Here is a 21,417-nt window from a genome sequence, read left to right as displayed (position 1 = left end):
TTTCACATGTATTGTCATGCTGTCAGTCTTTCACATTGCTGTTGGGTGACTATGAGAATTTTGTTGAAATTCAAGAGACACTGGACCGGAATGACCACAAATGACAATACATCTAGAAATGCTGATTAAATGAAAATATTGAATGGTTTTTTTTTTCTGAAGCTGTATATAATAGTAATAGTTTGTAATCTAATATTACAAACAGAGTTTGACAGATCTGTGGCCTGTGTACTAACCACAAATGGGAAAAATGTAGTCGGGTGTCTACCAACCTCCTACAATAGTGTGAGTTTGTGTTGGGACTATTTGTTTGGTCAAAGGACCAAACAAATATGTCAATTGAAGACATACTAAGTGGGGAAACAAGACCATTCACACTATTTTCTAATGACAATTAACCTGTAGGTACTCAGGGTAGCTTTATCCCGGTTTCATAGTCAGGCCAATGGCAAATAAACAAGCCGTGTCAACAGGAATTTGTCAAAAAATTTACTTTTTAAAAATGTCTCAAACTGATACATACAAAAATCCAACAATCAAAAACATTCACTTCCGAATACAAAACGGCTGCATCAGCATTGTCATTTTAGGTTAAAAGCTGTCATGTGATAATACTAGACATGAGAATACAAAGAGCTGATAAGTTATAAGGCAACATGCAGATCCAGCAACTGTGAAAAACAGTACAGAAATATTCTGTAAAATGTTTTTTTACAGAAATGGCCAAACAAACACTGATCATGTCTTCTTTGATTTGTTTTTCAATTGGTGTTGAATGACAGGATGGAATGGATTCTTTAGTGTAAACTGGATGGGCTGGACACTTATGGTGTTTGTTTGACTCGTTTTGATAAAAGTCTTATATGTCTACTGTGCGTGTTAAGAACCTGTGACCTTAGAGTGACAAAAATGATTTGTTTCCTTGTGCGTTCAGTTCCCAATTCAGAACCAGAAATCCATAAACGTTGTAATTTAAAAAAAAAACAGCTGTTAAAATTCAATGTTGGTGAAGCGTAACCCTTTAGCTGTCTCAAGTGCATTGATTCTCATAACATTTTTATCTGCTCGATAACCGAACGATACATAAAAAATAATTCAAATGTAGCAAACATGTTTTCAAAATGGCAACATTAAAAGATACCTCATGATTACACAAAGAACAGTCACATACAACTAACACTTGATGTTTAAGGGCTCTTTATGGACAAACATTCCTCACGGTGGTCAAAAGACCTTAAAGTGACATTCTAAGATAGGCCGAGAAACATTTTCCACAGAGCCGACACCAACTAGTGTGTTTTCTTTCTGAATCTCCAGTACAAAAATCCCGATATCCTATTCCAGTTGGCTGCCTCACTGTGCAAGCTGGACGTTCGACAAACAGTGTGAAATGCCCAGAAGAACACCGAATACTTTCACAAGAGATGAAAGTATGTTTGAGTTGTTCTTTTCAACATCCCGCTACAAAGATCAATTGTGCAAAGTGAAGCATCTTCTATTGCCTCTATTATTTGGCACAAAGGTTTCATCCGAACCATAACTGATCAGATTTGATCCTCTAGCAGGGACTTTGTGCAAGTCTTTGCTGTTTCACGTGACGTGTCTTTGAACACTGATGAGGGTGCATGTCCGAAACCAGTTCGGCATTTAGTCCCCTGAGTCCTGGCTGTCTGACTGCGGAGAATATTTCAAACGATATGTCCCTGAAAAAGAAACATACAATGTGAAATGTTAGAAAACATCAAATAAATAAACAAACAAACAACCAACCAATGCACGGTTACCTTGTTGTGCCGAGTCCATTGCTGGTTGTTTGCAATCTTGTGCGTGATGCCCGCTCAACCCGCAGTTATAGCAGGACACATTCCCTGTTTTTCTCTGCCCCGAGTTTCCCATCATTCCGTGGGGCTGGTACACACCTCCCCCTAAGAAACCCTGAACCGGCGGAAGCACGAGATTCTGTTGCGAGTCGTGCGATAAGCTGCTGTTATAAATGGGCGGAGCCACCAGGGGGTACGAAAAAGGGGAGGCGGTACCGCTTCCCGTAAGCAACGGGCTGAAATGAAGCAAAGGCCCTAATGTGAACACCGATGTTCCTGAAAATGGGTGCGGAAAGTATCCGGCGTAACTCCCTGGTAACGCTCCGTAAGATCCGCAGTTACCGCTACAACCGCAAGAGCTACAAACGCACAGCGATGAACTGGAGTTAGAGCTATTTGCTTGCACGGAGGCGTAGGCGGTGTTCTCTGTGGACGTCGGGCTGGAACTGGGCGTGACTGCAGGCGTACTATTCACGCAGTAGGTGTTGCCGTGTACCGCTGCCATTGGAACGCTGCTAGCCGTTGCTTTGGGTACTCCACTGACCGGTGAAAAAGAAGGTCTGGTGTAGGAGCCGGATGATGGGCAGGAAGACGGAGTGGAGAAAGGGTAAGATCCTGCACGTGGAGATGAGAAAGACACCTGCAGGTGTAAAGGGGGGTGAGAGACGTGGTGGAGGGTGTTGGACGTGGAGGTGAGAGAAGTGCTGGTTTCCACCATGAGGCCCGGAGGAGAACAATGCACCGCCAGGGGCCCTCGGGGTCCCGACACGTCTTGGTGCCCGGAAGATCCGTCTAGAATCATCCCAGGGTAGATGTTGTCGAGCCGGACCCCGGACCCCATCAGTTTGGAGTGTTCTTCTGGACAGAGCGGGGGTGGGCGGGGCATGCGGGAGGAGTTGTGGATTCGGCCAGGGGAGAGGAGTGGCAGAGAGGGTGGGGGTAAACTCATGTGGGAGGGGTCGTTTTGGACCGGGAGGACCTGAGCAGTGGGACGGCTGGGAATGGCGGACACTGCAGGATTGAGAAGAAAACAGGACCGCTCTTTCTCTCCAGGATCCAAACTTGAGTCTGCACCTGAAAGGCAAAAAATACATGAACAGTTCCTGTATAAAGAATGCTTAAAACATAATAAAACAACATTCTTACGCCTGTGAGGGTCTTTGACGCGGTCGAAAGAAGCGTCACGTGACAGAGGAGTCATCGGACTAGAAGGCGCACTGGAGTAACCTGAGGAGGAGCCGCTGTCTCGTGGGACGGGCAGCGAGCTGTTCTCCACGTCTACTCGTAACTCTAAATACACAAAAAAATACAACGTGTTTGAACACACACTAGATTCTAGTCTCTGTGAAATGTGTTTCATATGATATAGGAAATATTCTTTGTAAAATGCAGAAGTTTTGCGGGTTGGACTATTTTGAACCTATTTCTAACTTTTTGGTTCATTTTTTTTACATTTTACCTTTTTCTTATTTTCTTTCTTTTTTTGTGATACCTTAACATCCTGCAACATAAAATACTACTTAGTATGAAAATGCTCATGTAAGCTTGAAATTGTGGGCAGATAAAAAAATATAGATAATTATAAATATTTTTTTTTTAGCCATGCATATTAAACACATTAAAAATAAATTGTGGCACATTGAATATTTGGTGTGTTATGGAGCATAAGTTTCAGACATGTGTACCTGTGCCAGTTCCGGCGTGCGTGTTTGTCAGTGGTCCGACGTGATTGGATGGTGTCACTCTGGCAACCCCCCCACATAAAACTGGAAACTGAGACATCAGGTATCTCTTCTCTAGCTTCTCTCTGGCAACAAGAGACAAAATATGATTTTTACATACTGTAATTCCCATCAATAACCCCTAGAGGGCGGCATGCACAAAAACATCCCGCCATTCCCTGATGACCGTAAACTTACACTGTAATACAGATAGTCATGCTTCAAGATTCAGACCAGAACAACAGCAAAAAAAACTATATTTGGTATTTAATAAAGTGTGTTTGTTAACTCCAAATAACTCCTGTTTAGTACTCGAAAAACAATATAATCTTGTAATTGTTGTTTCCAGGCATGGAAAACATCCCAATCATTATCCTGTTATCTATCCGTTATCTCGGTTCCCACAGCTCTACCTGTGCAACGGAAACTTGCTGATCTCGAATCGAACTCATTACATCAAACTGTAAGCTTAACCATTACACACCAAAACAGTGGAAAAACCTAACCGGCTATAATTGTAACAGCGATAAAACTGGCAAAGGAAGTCCCGTGTTTAAGAACACCTTATCTGAAGGAAGTGATCTGCAATTTACGAGTTGAACATTTACCACTAAGGCCTATACTTCTGTCTCAAATGTGACAAACCTTTACGAATTCTAAGAAATATTTCAAGGTATTTCCAAATGATTTTTTGGTCCCAAAAAAATGTAACAGTGTCATATTGTGAACATAAACAAAACTCACTTCTGAAGCTCCAGTTGAGTCTTCAGCTTCTTCTTTGCCCCCTGGGTGAGGTCATATTTGTTTAGATCGTCTTCTGTGAGGGCGAGGAACTGAGGAGTAAAGAGATCCTAATTTAGATTCGTTGTCAGGAGAAAAACTTTTCGTTTGGCCTGCAAATGCCCCCAATCTATTCTCTAAACTTCTCAGGCGATACAAGTTGTCGAAAATGTGAGTCTGAAGTCATAAGACATTTGTATGACCTCTTATCTGAAGATTGCTGTATTTATGGCCATAAAACTCTGGATTTGAAAAAGAAATCAGAAGCAATAAATAAGGACAGATTTAGCTAGAAAGAGCTTTGGAGAGGGTATTTTCTACAAGGGTACTGATACACGACGAAAGAATGATAAAAGAAAAGGTCAAGAAATGACCAGGTTATACACAACAAAAATTTAGTATAAAGAAAATGAAGCCTGTTTTCCAGAAGATCATTCAGTTTACAACCATGATCGGTTAATAGCCCCTGTAGTTCAAAAGCATGGTGTTAGCAACGCAAAGGTCATAGGTTCGATCCCCACACATATGAAAAAAATGTATACCTTGAAGTCACTTTGTATAAAAGCGTCTGCCAAACAAAAATGTACAAATAAATAAAATCTGTACTTTTTGACGGACAAAATTATAGGCTGTCAATCATGTCTAAGTGGGTGGTTCTTAGTCCAAACAACATGACACAAAGGCTTGGCCCCCTAAGATTTTGTGATACATACCTCCTCCATAGTCAGCTGTTTAAAGACAGGGTAGTATTTATGCAGCCGCAGTTTACGTAACCAGTCTAGAATGCCGTTCTGCTCAAGGCTGGGCTGCGACTGTTGGGGTCCGTGGTTTGGTAGGTGCGCCTGTGGAGGGCTGCCCTCCCCCATGGGTACGGTACTGTTTGGGAGGATGGCCATCGCCGTCTGCGGGGGGAGAGGAGGCAGGTGAGCCGAGGTGTTCTGCGGGAGAGAGGCGTGGATTCCTAGGACAGGCTGGATGCTGGCAACCCCACAGATGGGCCTGCAGATCGGAGCGAAGGATTTATGAATTGGGACGAATAAAAGTTGTACCAGGGATGTGTGGTTGTTATGCTCACCTGCTTGTTCTGTATTGAAGCAGACAGCCAACATCTTAAATACATGGAATACAAATCAATGTGAGTGGAAAAACTTTGCAATTTAGTGTCAAAAAATATGAAATATAGCTGTAAATTCACTTGTTTGACAGTGATTTTGCTCTGATTTGAATGTGTTGTTGCACTAAAAACTAGTACACACATTCTTACTATGTTTCTTCTATGTTTACTAATGTTCATCTCTATCCGCAGGGTTTTCCGTCCCTTCCCCCCGCCGCTATAAATACCACCACACAGACACACATCCAGGTTCTAGTGGCCTATCATCCTATTAATAGTTACCTAAGATGAGGTCATTGCTTTTGAGACTTCCCAGCACAAGCAGGTCAAATCAAATTGAACTGAAATAGAATCCACCCCCCGTTTCCCCGAGAGATGGGCTGATCTATATACAAATCTCTATGAGACTAGTAAGGGACGGACCATTGGGAGAGGGAGGAGAACAGGCTTACTTGTGCTGGTGGGGAGCTGAGGTGCGGACGAGGTGCTGAAGAATAAAGAGACTTTGTCATGTTTGACAACTTGAGGCGGGAGGGAGGTCAAGCACCTGTTTGGGGTCAAGAAACATTTTTACAAATATAACACTTCAGTATGAGGCAAAAACAAGAACAACCTATGCAAAAATATATCATAATATTTTCTTAGCCTTTTAAAGATGTTCATTCTGCGTATCAATAGTTAAACTGTAAAAATATATTTAAAATAAACAGGATCTTACTTTAAAGTGCTTTAAAATGTAAGAAATATTATAATATTATTATATTTTAATTATATTATTAGTTGTGTACAACCCACGACCTGCATCAATCTATATTAGGGTGTGCTTCTACTGCTTTTAAATTGTTTTTTTTTGAAGCACCTGTCTGATTTATATATCTTTTCTACTCTATCTACATAAAAAACAGCTCTGTGCACTGTAGTAGGCTTTGTGAGACGTGTTTTTATTGCACTTAAGCTTTTTGTTGTCATAATGTTGATCCAATTGCTTCCATTGTTTACCCAACTTGTACGTCGTTTGGATGAAAGCGTCTGCTAAATGACTAAATGTAAATGTAAATATAAGGTTTGGCATTCTGAATTTTATTTCATTAGTTTTTTTGTTCATGTACAGTATACATTACATAATGCGCAAAAATACCGAGGATCTAGTTCGTGAGCAACATCGTTTGTGAGTCCAGGCACCGGCGACAGGAGTTTTTCCAGACATTCATCAGGAAAGAGTTGAGAGAGCTGAAGAAAGAGAACAGAGACACAATCTATCAGTGTTAATCAGTCATCATGTTTACTATCTTATAACTGGTCTTCACCCCCATGTCATTCCAAACTCGTCTGACTTTCTTTCTTTACAGAACACAAAAGAAGATATTTGAAGAATGTTGGTAACAAAACTGCCCCCCATTGACTTCCATTGTATGGACACGAAACCACAGAGACATTTCTCAAAATATCTTCCTTTGTCTTCCACAGAAGAATAAAAAATGGCTTTAAATGACACGAACGTGAATATATGTTGGGATCATTTTTTCTGGGTGAACTATTCATTTAAGTCTAGTTGATTTGTCAGGACTTCTTGACTTTACACAGCAGCTCTACATTTCTCACACACGTGATCTGCTGTCCATCACTCACCTGCGAGATGAACTCCAGCACTTCCTGAGGGGTTTTGCTGATGGTCGAAAGAGTGGAATCAGACCACAGAATCTTTGAAACCAAAAGCAAAGTAGGACAGACGATCACCACCAAAAAATGGATTAGAATTCAAATTGAATCAAACAAAAAAATGTTTGATGAAAGCAATGTAAAGATAGATTGATGCTAAAGATAAGATTACGAAACAGTTCAGTTCAATTTTACTGAAAATTGACAAATAACTCACGTCTAGGGTATATTCGGTCGCTTTGTCTGTTTTGGCTGTGACTCCTCTCAGATCAATTCTTTCAACACACACTGAAAGAAAACAAAAGTGTCTCCTAACTCATGATGGGTTGTACTTTCAAAAGCAAGGAAAAATATGTTATAGTATTATAAAAGTTAAACTTAGTACTTCCTATAAATATACACCTCTTTAGTTTGAAATCCACATGAAACTGATGAAACACTCTGAAAGGATTTTATAAGCAGTTATGTTCAATTAGGTCATGAACAGAAATATATTGTTGCCTGCTTTTAACATATGAAATTGTATCTTGTTGACAATTTATATCCTCAAATATAAATGAATTATGTCCAATTGTGTCCAGTTGTGTCCAGCTGCTTGAAGTTCAAATTCTTGAAATATGTTTTTACACAAACCAATTGTTTCAATAAATCTATTAACCAACTGTAGTTTGGATTGGTTCTGTGAATGATAAATGCACTTTTTGGAGATTCAACAAATTAGGGATCTTCAAATGTTAGACTATTCCTTAAGAAATACACATTTTTACCTTCCATAATGTAGAATTATTAATCTGGAATCATTCTAAAATGATGAAATCATCATAGGCTGCTCAGAGAATAACATGCGAGTAATCCTCAAGAATTTATCCCAGGAGGTGTGTGACAGGTTAGAACCAATTTCAGCATATTTATCTAAGAGGTAAGAACCTGACAGGAGAGTTTAAGCCTTTAGGCATTTATTTAAACACACAAGCTTTGAATGGCACACCATCAAATGCACTTTATTATAAAAAGAAAAAAACACATGCGCTATAGGGTATCAGACAGCGAGCAGCACAGAGACCAAAAATGCATCAGATTCAAATAAATCAAACCAAGCTGCACCTACAAACAAATGATGCTTCAACTTTTCTCAGAACCAAATGAACAAAAGAACCTGCCTTCATTTATTCAGGTCATCCAAAACCTGTATGTTACTGTTTCTACTGTGAAAAACACAAAAGAAGATACTTTCTTCGGTGGTTTTGTGTCCACACAATGGAAGTAAATGGGGGCCAATTTTGTTTGCTTGACCGACATTCTTCAAAATATCTTCTTTTGTGTTCTGCAAAGCAACCACAGATTTAGTTTCTTACATATTCCACTTACGTCCGACAACTAAAAAATGAACATTATTCCGTTTTCAACAGCTGGTTAAAAGCATAAAATTGAACCACTTGCAATCACAAACTCACATTACACACGCAACTCCTGTAAATACACAAACACAAGATGGAGCGAGCAGAGACACATCAGAAGTCTGCTCACTGTACACATGGGCGAGCATGTTAAATATACCCTGCAGTGTCAGCACTTCCTGTAGTGTGTGTGTGTGTGGAGAGAGAGGGAGCTGAATGGAATTCTATGAGTTCAACATGTCATATCGACAGAGTCAGGAGCAGTAAATAGCCTTCGATTCTCCATCAGTTTCATTCACAGAAACATTTGATTCATCTTTGTCTCTGACTTTGAAATCTGACTTTGCTACTTTTTCACAAACGTGTCAAGGAGAGCAGATGTTGAGAATTGTTACTTTTATTTATAAAACGCCTGTACGACTCTAAATGAGGTACGTAAAAAACGTAATTTTGGGGAAACTTTGCTTTAAAGGCCTCTTCGCCTTTCATATTTATGCCAGGCGAGTGTGAGCTCATCTGGAATGTTCCGGAGCGGAGAAAGCGTTCCCCTTACAGCAAAAGAGAGACGACTGCCTGCTCCTCCCCAACCGCCTACCAAACCTCTCATTACAGTGCGTGTGTTAGCATACATGTGCGTGTGTCGCGGAGTGAAAGCGAACTACAAACCCAGAGTGATGCAGCGCCAGGGAAGAAAAAGAGAAGCACTTGGGAGAAAAAACTACAAAGTAAAGACAGACAGATAAATGGATGAGATGTAGACGGAATAGTAAAGAACAAGGAAGTTGTGGATACTTAATAAAAGAAGTTTAAGCTTTAAATTATCCTAAATTATGCTGTGGATTTATTATAAATCAAGTTATTGTAGGAATCGATTTTTCAGGGTCAGAATGTAATCGTGTATTGTCACACCCTATTTGAATATTGACTATTATTTGAACATGCTATAACATGAAGAGAGAGAAAACTAAAGCAACACTGTTTACTGTCCTCCCCCTAACCTACACACACTGCCCAAGGGCATTCTGGGTACCCACCTGTCCTCTCTCCTGTCTTCCCACGTGAGCTTTCAGCACCGGGCCCCAATGAATCATGAATGTGCACAGGTGCAGCTGACCTGAACCAATGATCTTACTTTTCATCGCTCGGCTGCCATATTATGTTTCTTTACATTTCTCCACCTCTCATCTGAAATTTCTCAAATGATGGTTAATGATTGGTTGAGATCCCATAACAGCGAACGAGATGCTTTTTCACACTTTTATGTAATATATTATTTAGTAAATAGTATTAAAATAGTATATCAGCTGTTAATATACATGAATATTTCATTACATACTTTGTTTATAGTTGTATAAATGAAAGTGTTTTCTAAAGTGTAAAATAATCGGTTCAAATGTTCTATAATTGAGACATAAATACTGTTAAATCTGACAAAAACAAAGTTTTAAAGGTCCAGTTTGTGAATTTTAGCGACATCTAGTGGTGACGAATGGCAACTAATACCTCACTTCACCCCTCCCTTTTGAAGCACTACGTTGACTGACACAGGTCTAAGATGACGTCACATTTTCGCTTCTTTGCCGAAGCAGATAATGTATTTACGAAACGCGTTCTGTGCAGCAGTTTGTCTGTTCAGGGCTTCTGTATAAACAAGCAAATTCCACATAAGGGCACCTGCGATGTATGGAGATAGAAATCGTTCATTCTAAGGTGATAAAAACATAACGCTTCATTGTGTAAGCTCTTTATCCACCTCTGAACACAGAAATGTCTATTTTATTGCATTTCTGTCAATAGATCGTCCAAAAAATGACACACTGGACCTTTAAATAGTAGAAATTTTCTCAACCTTTCTCTCTTAATTCCCCGAGTGTCTAAACACAAAAACACTTGTTTTGTTACAGTCAGAAAGATTAATGATGTTTTCTATCCCCCCTATTTGTGCATTTTTATATGGCTTTCAAAAATATCGCCAAATATGTACATACGCGTTGTATTTGTGTATACATAAAGACCGTCTCTCTCTAAAGAATCCACACACACAGAGACACGTCTCTCTCTCTCTTCTAGATTTATATACAGACACCTTACGGTCTATGCTTTCTGTGTTCTGCCTGCTTTGGGCCTTGCAGTTGCCACATACCCAATGCTGGGCCGGCTAATCCGAAGCATTCTCTCATTCTTACAGCTCTGGTTACCCACTAAAACTATTTCAGACACACACACACACATGGAAACACAAGAACAGACATGCAGATCTAGAACTGCTGCACACATGCCACAAGCACGTCCATTTTAATGTGAACGTTGAAAAACAGTGTTTGTGCAAGAACCGCTCAATGAGCACAACACAACGTTTGGGAATTTCCAAAATTGCCTTTGTTATCATTGTGGGCCCTGCGAAATCCTCTTCTGAAGAACAGCTGTCCCAACCCCCTTTGATCCAAGACATCACAACTCATATGTTAAAACCTCAAAGACTGTTCGATGTCCAATCCGAGCAGAGAATGTTAGAACAGAGCCGATAAACATTCACTCACATTTGCATGGGTGCAAATCCAGGCTTTGGGAGACATTTGTGATTTGTTTTGGTAAAACATCACGTGCATGGATTGGTGTATCTGTGCTTGTGTGTGTTGACGAATGGCTGAGACTGGCTAAAGGCATGCGGTGAAGCCCATGAGGTAATGCAGTGGAGACGCATTAAATTACTGGCAGACAAAACAAGAGTCTGACTCTACAACGTCCGACCTGCTGCGTCTAGTCACACAACTCTCGGTTGGAATGAACGCTGGGTCCAACACACCCGCTGAGTGCAAAACCCTTCCTCATTTCCATAATGTTATGGAATAGATATGCAATGGACAGGTCCGATTCGGTCTCTGTTACCAGGGCGGTTTAGACGTCTGACCATGTCTTTGACACTGGCAAAATATATATACATGAAATATGTTCGTGTCTTTCCAAACCTGTGTGATTTCTTTCTTCTGCATAACAACAATTTGTTTTATTTTTGGCCCCCGTTGACTTCCATTGTATGGACACAAAACCAGAGATATTTCTCAAAATATATTTTTCTGTTTCACAGCAGAAAGAAAGTCATTGAGGGTTCATAAGGCTCAAAACATGCTGGGAAATACATACATTTCCAAAAATGTCTGAACTTTTCCGAGTTTGTGGACTGCTTAGTGTGTGAACGTGACATCTGGTACAGTCGATGACTGAGCCAACATCTAGGCCAAACAGAGCCCGAAACTTCACACTTGAGTCACTCAACAAACATGGAGGTCTCTGTGTTGTTTCTGGAGATACAGCAAGTTGTGTCTCCAGTATTCTCAGGACTGAAACAGAAAAGCCTGGTTAAGATTTCTCCTCAAACGTAAGCTCGGTCCGCTCAAGTTCCACTGGCAATTGGGATCGCAAACTCTGGGGAATCGTGTGAACTGTGTCTATTTACGCTCTCCATGATAAGACACAAAACCAGACACAGAGTTCAGAGTCCACTGCCACAAACGGAATTAAATCTTAACACTAGAGTCAAAGACCCCAATGAATATAAGCAAACTCACATGAGCTCTTCAACTAAATAATTAACTCAGTAAGTGAATATAAATATCAAGCATTTTGATTGACGTAAACAGTTACAATGCTAAGTGTGTAGGTCTTAAAGGTATAGTCATCCAAAAATATACATTTTGCCGTTTATTTATCATTATGTAGTTCAAAATATGTGGATCTTTTTGCTGTGTAACACAAAAGAAGATATTTTGAGAAATGTCTGAGTGGTTTTGTGTTCATACAATAAAAGTCAATGTTGTTTGATTACCAACGTTGTAACCATCAAAATATCTTCTTTTGTGTTCTGCAGAAGAAAGAATGTCATACAGGTTTGGAATGACATGAGAGTGAGTAAATGATGACAGTATTTTCATTTTTGGGTAACGTATGCCTTTAAAGATGACGATCGACAAAACCTTATTTAAAAACAGTCAAACAATATCCAATTGTAAATTTTCACGGGACAAACCAGCTTCCGAATCTTTCAGTCTTCTTTCAGTGGACAACAGGGCTTAAAGCAAAAACAATCCTGAGCCTTAACTTTCTTTTTGCAGGGTTAGTTTTATGCAATTACTGTATATAAAAACAAAGCTCAACATACCAAATTCATCATAATAAAAATCCAGAGGTGGGTAGTAACGAGTTACATTTACTCCGTTACATTTACTTGAGTAAGTTTTTGAAAAAATTATACTTCTAGGAGTAGTTTTAAATCACTATACTTTTTACTTTTACTTGAGTAGATTTGTGAAGAAGAAACTGTACTCTTACTCCGCTACATTAGGCTACAATAAGCTCGTTACTTTTCTTTTGACCTCTTTAAAATTCTACGCGTCATTGTTTTATTTTGACAGAGAGTGAGACTTCTGCCAAAGGCTCTACCATGTGACTGTGTTTCACCAATCAAACGTAGTTGCGCAGTCTCGTCACGTGACCATACTCAATCTCAGCGGTGTTCGGCGGGACGGGTTAGTTTACAGTCGTAGCAAAACTAAAATGTCACAATCAACCATCGGCAATGCAGACACAGCCGAGGAGGAACACCCCTGTCCTCATATTGAAAGCATGTTTACTTTAATAAAAGTGCGAAACAGCAGCTACATTATGCGGTGTCTTCTGTGTCTCCCAAAACAAACGGACATTTCAGCATTCAAAAACTCAACATCTAATTTGAGGAAACATGTAGCGGTTTGTGTTCTAAAATCGTTTTTTTTTTGCTGTGGATAGACGAATGTTTGTCTTTTAGGTAACATATGTTTTAAACATTTCCTATATATATTATGTGTGGAACGGTACATGTATTTGCATTGAACCGAAATGGTATGGGCGTCACGGTTCGGTGCATACATTTAACTTACACAGAAAATAACTTACACGGTATAAAAATAAATAAAACTCGCGTGCAAATTAATTAATATAATGCAGAACTACTGTTAGATACGTGGGTTCTTTAGGGACACTTAATCTGTAGTCCCGCTTTAGCTCTGAAGCGGGCTGCGTTTGCATTGCAATGCTTTAGTATGTTGTGTGAGAGAGAGAGAGAATGACGTGGGCGCTATCGAAAAGTCACAAAGTGTTTACTTATATCTGTGTGTGTGTATGAGGCGTGGGCAATATCGAACAGTGGAAACATAAACATTTTCCATCATTTTGTTTATGCAGGACATCATTCAAACTGCAAAGTGTTGAAGTTACTGTTAAATAAAATTTTAAGGAAAACAAATATATTAATCTGAAATGTAGCAAATTAACTTTCAAATTAATTGTTATTTTAATTTAATTTAGACTTTTCAGTCATCAAGGACTCCTGTTCACTGAAAAACGATCACAGCTTCACAGCAAGAACCTTGAGAACCAACTACTGTTGAAGCTTAATAGTGACATCACTGAGTAATTCTTTTGTGAAGTTGTTTGTTTCTGCATTTTTTGTCACAAACACACACACACACACTCTCTCTCTCTCTCTCTCTCTCTCTCTCTCTCTCTCTCTCTCTCTCTCTCTCTCTCACACACACACACACACACTGTATTTGTGTCTGTCTGATTGAATGCTTGTTAAAAAATAAATCAGACGTTACTCAACAGTTACTCAGTACTTGAGTAGTTTTTTAACCAAGCACTTTTTTACTCTTACTCAAGTAATTATTTGGATGACTACTTTTTACTTTTACTTGAGTCAAATTATTCTGAAGTAACAGTACTTTTACTTGAGTACAATTTTGGGCTACTCTACCCACCTCTGTAAAAATCCTACTTTTACACATATCTTGGCCTATCGAGGGTGGCATTTTGAGAACAAAATGAAACGACTAGATCTATGATGAATTTTGTACTCTACTAAACTATTTTGTGCTCTAGTAGTAATTTAATCATTAGTTTCATTGGTATTAATGGTGATGATATAGCACGAGTCACATCCAGAACACATGGTAATGAGATCACAGCAGGTCAAAGCAGGTTAGCATAAATGAGCCCTCAAAAAAGCAAAAGTGATCACCTTTTTGAGCTCGTTTTTTTATAATGAACAGTGGAGGCAGATTTATATATTTATTTTTTGCACTACAAACTGTGAAACGAAAACAATGAGAGCTTCTCTTTTCATTTGTTTGAGTCATATCAACCACATAGAATAGCAGGAATATTAGGCTGCAGTCACTAATATATTGATATCCCTTTTCTTTCAAAAACGACAAAGTTTATGACTTAACTCTGTGAGATAGGTGCAATGAGCTGCAAACGATTTAGACGCTTTAGAAATCGATCCTTGATATCTCAATCGATGAGCGCGTGTGTGTGACCCGCAGAAGTGAAAGCAGAGGTCTGATTAGATGATTTGCCGAAACAACACAAAGTTATCGATCTTTATGTCACAGTCTCCAATTTGTGCATGTCATATCTGTCATAATGGACTTAAAAGCTGCCCTCCGCTTAAACTTACTCTCAATCCAGCCGACCATTCGCTTGCTAACGTTACTCTCCAACGTGACGTTCCCACTCCGGCAACCAAGACCTGCCCTATTTTGATTGGCTAGTAATATTTGTTTGGTTGAGAGTGATAGCCGTGTTCCTGTCATACCATTGGTAGGCGAACTTATGAACTCGAAATGATATCAATAAGCTTTTAAAATGTAATATATTTAATGTAAAAAAAAAAATTCTCCATAGTCAAACGCCTCAAGCCGGAGATCCGGCATGGTGCCGGAAAACTTTAAGCCCTGAGACAAACATCTAGCTGACAGATCTACTAACTGTTGCTGTGATGAATTTATCCCGCTCTGCTGGAACAGACCTAAGGGGAGGAACTATTTTCCACCAGCTGTCTCACATAAATGACACTTCGCTTTAAAACATTTCGTTGAGCGTATGTGTTTGCATGTTGGTTTTAAATCAACCTTTCAGCATTGTCTTTTATAATGCTTGGCTGGTAGAACCTTTGACCCTGTCCTGCATACATCACTGTGCATTCGCTGCCTGGATTAGTTGGACAGTCTACAGTTTAAGAACTCACCTTTGCTGGGTTTTCCGGCGTGCGCTTTGAGTGGCGATTCCTTGCACAAGAGCGATTGGCTTGAGGACACGATCTCAGGACCTAAGCCTTCATCCATCTGACCTCCCGTGACCTCTTGATGCGGGGTCTGCAGAAGTGGTCAAGGGTCAAACACATACATTGGCGGATTGTCAAAGATGTCACAACTGCTTAAATTTAGTTTTACTGACATCACACCGGCCGTCTTTATTCTTACACTCTGTAGGGGGTATAGTATTGGTTAATTCTGTATTAGAGTAGTTGACATGTCCTGTGGTTCTTAAAGCAAGAAGTAAATGCTTCACATACCATGCCTTATGTTATTGCTGTCAAAGTTCATGTGTTCCATCAACCCTGTTATTTTGTGAAAATTCCTGTGTAGATGGCATGCAAAATAAATTTCCTATAGTTTCAAAGACATGCCTTGATCTTGGAGAACCATAAAAAAATGCAATAAAACAGATTTGTGTCTACCCTAACATGATTTGTACAGTGAATTACTTTGTACAGTTAAAAGCAAAAACCTGTTGAGTTTTTAAATGAAAGTAACACTCAATGCATCACAACGAAACACCAAAGCCCAAACTATGGAAGAGCAGACATCTGATTTTATTGGGATGCCAGGAAACCAGTTGAGAACCACTGCATTCGACTTACATAACAAGTGAGTCATTGACTTGCTGGTAGTACACGACCATTCTATAATTAGTCATCTTGGTAATGAAGCCAACTCAAGCACATGCGCTATTATGTCACTTTTTGTTATTTCTGTATTTCCGTTCTGTCGAGGGCAAAACATCTCACCGTCTTTCCCCCCCAAACAAACATAAATGGAAAAATGTTTCACTTTGTTGCTCTGAGTGATAGTTGACTGACGGAGCCAATAAATATATTAGCCCCACCCCTTTCCTCCCTTGAGGCCACGCCTCCGGCTCAGTACCACATATGTGAAGCACAGCAGCTAGTGAAGCAGCTCTGAAACCAATTACGAGTGCCGTACAGTCCACATTGCCACATCCACATCCCACACTGCCAAATCTCTCTTCCTCTCTTTGAAAAGGCTTCTGTTGGAGTCCCAGCTGAAGTAGATCATGATAGATGATAAAGTCACTCAAAAGCACATTTTTTAAGTCATATAAACATGTACAAAATAAACACATGTAAGATGCATTAACACCCGTTTCATAAAGTGGCCCCAAACTCTCACACATAATCTCAATCCATCTTTGTTGCCATTTCGATATGTTCAAGACAAAAGAGTGCATGCTTTTGTTTACGTTCCGTCTCGTGCACAGGCCTCTCAAACGAACCAGAGGTCGGATGTTCCTGATGAATCACATACGACTTACACAGAGGGCTGATTTAAGCACGAAGAAATGTGCTGAGCTTCACAAGGAGAAAGCCAAAACCAACAAATCACTAAACAGAACCGCCTTCTCTCCCCTCACTTGGTACTTTCCGCTTACATCCCCCCCTCCAAAAACCTTTTCTACTGCATGTGTATATCTCATGAGCTCAGGTCGATGCCGACAACACTTCTGGTTTTTGGGGATCCCCGAACAAAAGACTCTCTCAAAACACAGACCATCTGACTCTGTAATTTCATTGGATGTTGGGTTTGTCTAAGCGGAATTTTTTGTTTCTTTTTTAAGACACAAATGAGCAACTATGACTAATGTTATTTGGTAACCACATAGAAAGTATTTCAATACTAATCGTGCTTACGAAATAAACACACTATCAGACTTAATACATCAAGAGTGTGTTTTCCTGGGTTTTTTCTTTCCAGTTCAACTTTTTAACTATCAAACCGCACTGCAAAATAGGCGCCGCGGGGGCACTGCGCTTCCTGCTTAGACATGAAGATATGTCGAAAAAACAAAACATCATGAGGACATGCAGTCTCGTGGTAAATACCTGTGAAATCCAGGCAAAAGTTTCAAACTTTGATTATGAGGTAATGTGCATCAGTTTTCAACCATTATTTCAGTATGATTTCGATCATCGAAATATCAATATTAAAGATGCAAGGTTATATCTTACAGAACGTTCTTTATTACATTATATAGAATGATTTCAACATCTATTAAAAAAGGCTTAAACTGGGTTTCATGGTCAGGGTCACAAAAGTTCCCCTGAATTTCAATGCTACTGCTACTTTGTTTCACACGCCTGCTTGTTGACTCACCAAACTGATATGTTTGAGTTAAAAACATAATTTGCTACATTCAATTACACGTTTGTGAGATCTCATGGATTCTCTGATTTTTTCTTGAAACCCACCGGCTGACCTCATTTTATTATTGTTCCCTGTTATTGATCTCTTCTGAATAAATCAGATTAATATATCTTGGGTTGATGTGGCCTAGTAATTTAAGTTTGATGATAACATTTCTATGTATGTCTACACCTGCGAATTCTCACCTTTGTGCAGCACAGACATCCGGCCTGACAGGAGGCAAAAGTGCTGATGTACGAAGAAAAGGGCGGGGTCGCGACACCGGTGGTCCCGCCCCCGTGTGACGTCGACGGCGCATCCCCGACTGTCACCTGGAGGATCTCCTGGATCTGCGCCAGCTCCTGCCTCAGCACCTGCTTCTGATGAAAACTAAAAGCGGGGTGATTGGATGCCATGGTGAAAAGGAGCAAAAACTGTTCTCCCGTCTGGCCATCGTTGAGCTGAAGCCCGTAGTTATTGATGATGGTGTCGATGTGAGTGAGGGTCCGAAATAAAACGCCCGCTGACACGCGGTTGTCCGAGCTGAGGAGCGCGAGGGAAACGAGGAGCTTGCTCCTCACGACCTCGTCCGTGATGTTGGTGAGGTTGGCGAGGTCAGCCGGGTTGTTGGCTTTGATTTCGGCATCCCTCAGGGAGTGGTAGTCTTTCCTGGCCAGGTCCTCCAGACACGCGCCGAGGAAGCGCAGTTCGACGGGCACGCAGAGGTCCAAAAGGCCACAGAGGAACTCAGCCCTCTGTGCCGAACTCAGCATGGCAAACCAGCGGTAAACATCCTCTCTTTGGACAAAACCTCTATTCTCGACCATTTTAACCAGTACTCTCAATACGCCATATATAGAGGTTAAAACTACAATGCAAACTGTTGGAGCGATGAGCTAAACTTTACACACTTCAAAACAATGCACTGACGCAAACATCCATGAACTTGTAGCCAGTGGTCTCAAAACCGCTACAAGAACAGATCCAACAGAACAGTTTCCTTCGCGATTTATACACAAGCGGTTGCATTATATCATAAAGCGTATAAGAGACAGGAGGAGACGGAGAAAGTTGTTAGCCCCTCTGCTTTTTCAGCCAGACCCCCACCACGATCCCCACACGTCAGCCAGTTATTAAACAGAGTCCGGGTTACAAAACATTAACAAGAACAATACATCCCGCTTTTCCTGGTTTTGCATTCGCGCCGATCTTTCCAGATGAAAGACGGACCCGCAAACGGAGCGCCAGGCTCATGTGGAAAACTCCCCAATTGTAACAGTTTGACTGCCCGAATGGACGGCGACACATATGACCGCGTATTCCTTCGTAGGACGTCCAGCGAGTTTTATGGTTTTTCAAACGTGACACTTCGTATGATGTGTTTATTTGAACCTCGGTCGTTTGTCGCGGACGTGAGTGAACAAAGCAGCGGTTTCGTGACGTTACCTCTGTCGTGAAGTCGAGAAAGGCAAACTGAGAGTAGTAGTGCGCTATCCTGAACTTCACGTAAATCCCGCCTACGGAGATTCTGATTGGATAAGAGGCTTGTCTGTAATCGGATTCCGCACTTTGGTTGGGCAAATCTCCGTTCTAATGCCTTTCAGTCATATTTTATGTGAACGGGAAAATATTGTATCATTTAAAGAGGTAGTAGGTACATTTGTTTTTGATCATTGTTTGTTGACTTTGCACATAGTGAGAAAGTAGTGAAAGTTACTGGTATTAAAATGTGGCGAATAATGCAGGAGTATGCCGTCTGCGCAAGGCAAATATCGGAAAGCTCTGGTTTTGTCATTTCATTACGTCAACTTTCCCGATGATGGCGCCAACTGTCCCAGAGCTCCCGATCAAAGAAGAGGCTGTTTAAATATCTAAAGATGCTGAACAATTTCCGTTCTGTCATATTTGTTCTTCATGTATAAAGCTGTAAACTGTTGTGTTTTTTAATGTACATCATTAGTTTATTTATGATTATTTTCCGATTCTTCATAGAAGACAGCTTTCTAACCACCTTAGTATTCTTTCCACTATATTCCACTACTTGGAATCAAATGCAATATTACTAATGGTAAAGAATGATGCAATATTCAACATTTATATGCTGTTTCTTGTCCATGGGCTCATATGGATAATTGTTGTGTTTTTCATATTTATTTTATTTTAAACAGCAACTATTATTAAACACAAATGAAATGGTACTTAAGATTCCTGTTCTAATACATGTAAATAGATGCTTGCTAAAGGGACTAGTGATGTTCATAATGAACACTAGGGGGAGCCATTAGCCCTCACTTTGTTACATTAGGAATTGCTTTTAAAAATCTAGATTGTGGGCATCTAGATATACAATTCTATGAATCCAGCACCAATTCAAAAGGTTGGAAACAACGTAAACAAATAAATAAGACAGGTAATACACCAAGTTCACAGTGGCATATAAATGCTTCTTAAATTCAATACAGCTTTCCTGTAGCTCAGTGGTAACAACGCAAGGTTGTGGGTTTCGAACCCAGGGGATTGCAAATACCTATGTAAAATGTATAGGATAAAGCGATAAAAGCGTCAGACAAATGCCTAAATGTAAATGTTAAATGTCCATCAGTTATTTTCGCCGTGAAGTTAAATAGTATAAGTAATTGAATTTCATTAAGAGCCTCTATACTTTCAGTTGTGCTTTAGGGGCGTCTGAGTCATCGCACCCTGTTTTTGCTAACAAGTCTGAATAATGGATGTGATTGAACTAATGGTATGGCTCCTCAGGCCTCAAACAGAAAACAGCCATTGTGTGAGTACATCACATGCTCCCTGTACAGCAGAAATGACTATTTTTTCATTACATTTTACAGTTCTTCAACAATTCTGTGAAGCTTGATCAGGACAAGGCCCCTGGTTGTGCCTGGGTTCTCCCAAGGTTTTTTCTCCATTGGAGTAATGAGTTCCTCGCCACCGTTTGCTTTCTGTTTTGCACTGTTTGCCTGACTGGGGGGTGGCGGGGCTGCTAACATCATCTTTAGGATTCAAAGTTTTCGTATTTATTAATGTAACTTTAAAATGTAACAAAATGCCCAATTTATTTATTAACCACGCTGTGTGTGTGGATGTGCCTGTGTCAGTGCATGTGTATTTTTTTCTCTGAGTGAGGAGTTTTGTTTTATGTGGGCGTTTATGAATCTGTGTGCGTGTCTGTTACTGTGTGTGTTCACTTTTTTTGTTTTTCTTGTATAACTTTAAAGTTTTGCTTATAGTCAACATGTTTCATGTACAGCTGCTTTATAACAATGCAAATTGTAAAAAAGCGCTATAAATAATGTTGACGCTCAGGTTGTGTTCATAAATCTTGATGTTTATGTTTGAAATGTCAGTATGTTTAATACTGCTTGTATCTAGTCATTTGGTGTCTGTTTAGCAAATCATTTGCAACTCATTTGTTTTGCATTAATGTGTGGTTTTTGAAAAGGCCAACCACACAAACAGTCCTTCTGAAGACACCTGTCGTGCATCACATCCCTCCTCTGCAATCTCTTTATCTCTCTCTCTTCCTCTCTCACACACACACTCCCACGCCCTGCCTGCCGATCCCATCTCATAAAATCCCCCCAATGCAAATCTAGCCAAAAACAGGCT

General features: G+C 40.1%; 1 protein-coding gene across 1 annotated transcript; it reads right to left on the bottom strand.

The window, feature by feature from the left end:
• Nucleotides 1–475: 475 nt before the first annotated feature.
• Nucleotides 476–19,886, bottom strand: zcchc14 (zinc finger, CCHC domain containing 14). The gene is made up of 13 exons (XM_056739350.1): nt 18,000–19,886; nt 15,558–15,684; nt 7,312–7,382; nt 7,065–7,136; nt 6,574–6,665; nt 5,888–5,982; nt 5,397–5,430; nt 5,035–5,320; nt 4,286–4,374; nt 3,506–3,627; nt 2,967–3,110; nt 1,785–2,894; nt 476–1,703 (listed from the first exon to the last, which is right to left on the bottom strand). Exons 1-13 carry the CDS (start codon nt 18,618–18,620, stop codon nt 1,648–1,650), a joined length of 2,919 nt encoding a protein of 972 aa, XP_056595328.1. The 5' UTR covers nt 18,621–19,886; the 3' UTR covers nt 476–1,647.
• Nucleotides 19,887–21,417: the final 1,531 nt, after the last annotated feature.

The sequence above is a fragment of the Triplophysa dalaica genome, chromosome 24, assembly GCF_015846415.1.
Source record: "Triplophysa dalaica isolate WHDGS20190420 chromosome 24, ASM1584641v1, whole genome shotgun sequence".
Classification (NCBI taxonomy): domain Eukaryota; kingdom Metazoa; phylum Chordata; class Actinopteri; order Cypriniformes; family Nemacheilidae; genus Triplophysa; species Triplophysa dalaica.
This window is presented reverse-complemented; position numbering and strand designations above follow the sequence as displayed.